This window comes from Mastomys coucha, unplaced genomic scaffold (genome assembly GCF_008632895.1).
Source record: "Mastomys coucha isolate ucsf_1 unplaced genomic scaffold, UCSF_Mcou_1 pScaffold3, whole genome shotgun sequence".
In the NCBI taxonomy this organism is placed as follows: Eukaryota; Metazoa; Chordata; class Mammalia; order Rodentia; family Muridae; genus Mastomys; species Mastomys coucha.
Window position 1 is genome coordinate 5,522,917 of NW_022196909.1, and position 1,119 is coordinate 5,524,035.

At 48.7% G+C, this 1,119-nt stretch overlaps 1 protein-coding gene across 1 annotated transcript in view; it reads left to right on the forward strand.

The window, feature by feature from the left end:
* The window catches only part of Fyn (FYN proto-oncogene, Src family tyrosine kinase), a 115,871-nt gene that overhangs the window by 76,032 nt on the left and 38,720 nt on the right, over nt 1-1,119 (forward strand). Inside the window, exon 7 of the mRNA XM_031347233.1 lies at nt 472-621. Coding sequence (XP_031203093.1) covers nt 472-621 — 150 coding nt within the window. The remainder of the gene's footprint in view (nt 1-471; nt 622-1,119) is intronic.

Consider the following 1,119-nt stretch of genomic DNA (forward strand, 5'->3'; position numbering starts at 1 on the left):
CCCACCCCTGCCTCCCACCAACCACCTCTGTCCACACCCCTGCCTCCCACCCACCCCTACCATCCCTGCCTCTCAGCTAGTCCACAGGAAATGAAACCAGGAGGCAAGCTCACCTATAGTCTGCTCTCATCTTTCCCAGTGGGATTTGGTGTGTGCAATGTTAGACAACACAAGAAACTTGAAAGGAAACTTTTAGAAAACACAGGAAGCTTTTAGTTCCAAGAAGAAAGTCACTAGATTGCTAACATCTTTGAGCAGCGGCAGGACAGCAAAAGTTGTCTTTGTCCTGTTCCTGAGTGGAGATGTGTGTCTCTTTCTCTTATGTGGATGTGTGCATGAGCGCATGTGTGTGTATGTGTGTGTGCATATGGTTTTTTAATAATTATTAATCAGAATAGTCAAATAAATGAGGCCTACGGGCAGCCTGGTGCTCGGATGACTGCCACGGCTAACGCTTTGCACGTTTACCAGGTGCCTACTCACTTTCCATCCGTGATTGGGATGATATGAAAGGAGACCACGTCAAACATTATAAAATTCGCAAGCTTGACAATGGCGGATACTATATCACAACTCGGGCCCAGTTTGAAACCCTTCAGCAGCTTGTACAGCATTACTCAGGTAACCTCCTAACCACAGCACCATTTGGAAACCGGAGGGTAGGCGGGCAGAGAGCGGGAGGGAAGATGCGTCCTGCGCCCACCCTAACAGTCAGACCAGGGCAGTGGCTTTGTTGCTCTTCTGCCAGAGAGGGGTTTCCTCATGTGGTTTCCAGGAGTTTCCCCAAGTAGAAGGCAGTAGTTTAAATCTTGAAAGTCGTATTTGTGTTTTTATTTTCATAATAAAAACCCTTGCACGTTCTTTACCTATTGCCTTCATCATGCAGTGATGAAAGGAAGAAGGGAAGGAGTTGTCCCTGGGCTCAGGCGGGGCCCAGTAGGGAGCCTCCCTTGCACTTCACCTCTGACAGGGCTACACTGTGCTACACAGGCTCGCACTCTGTAGAAGTAAATCTGCATTGCCCGTCCTTGCTGCTGCTTCCCACCCGGGCTTGCCTGCTCGAGCCACAGCTCTCTTACCTCCATCTTGTGCACTTGCTTTTTTTTTTTCCTTTTTTTT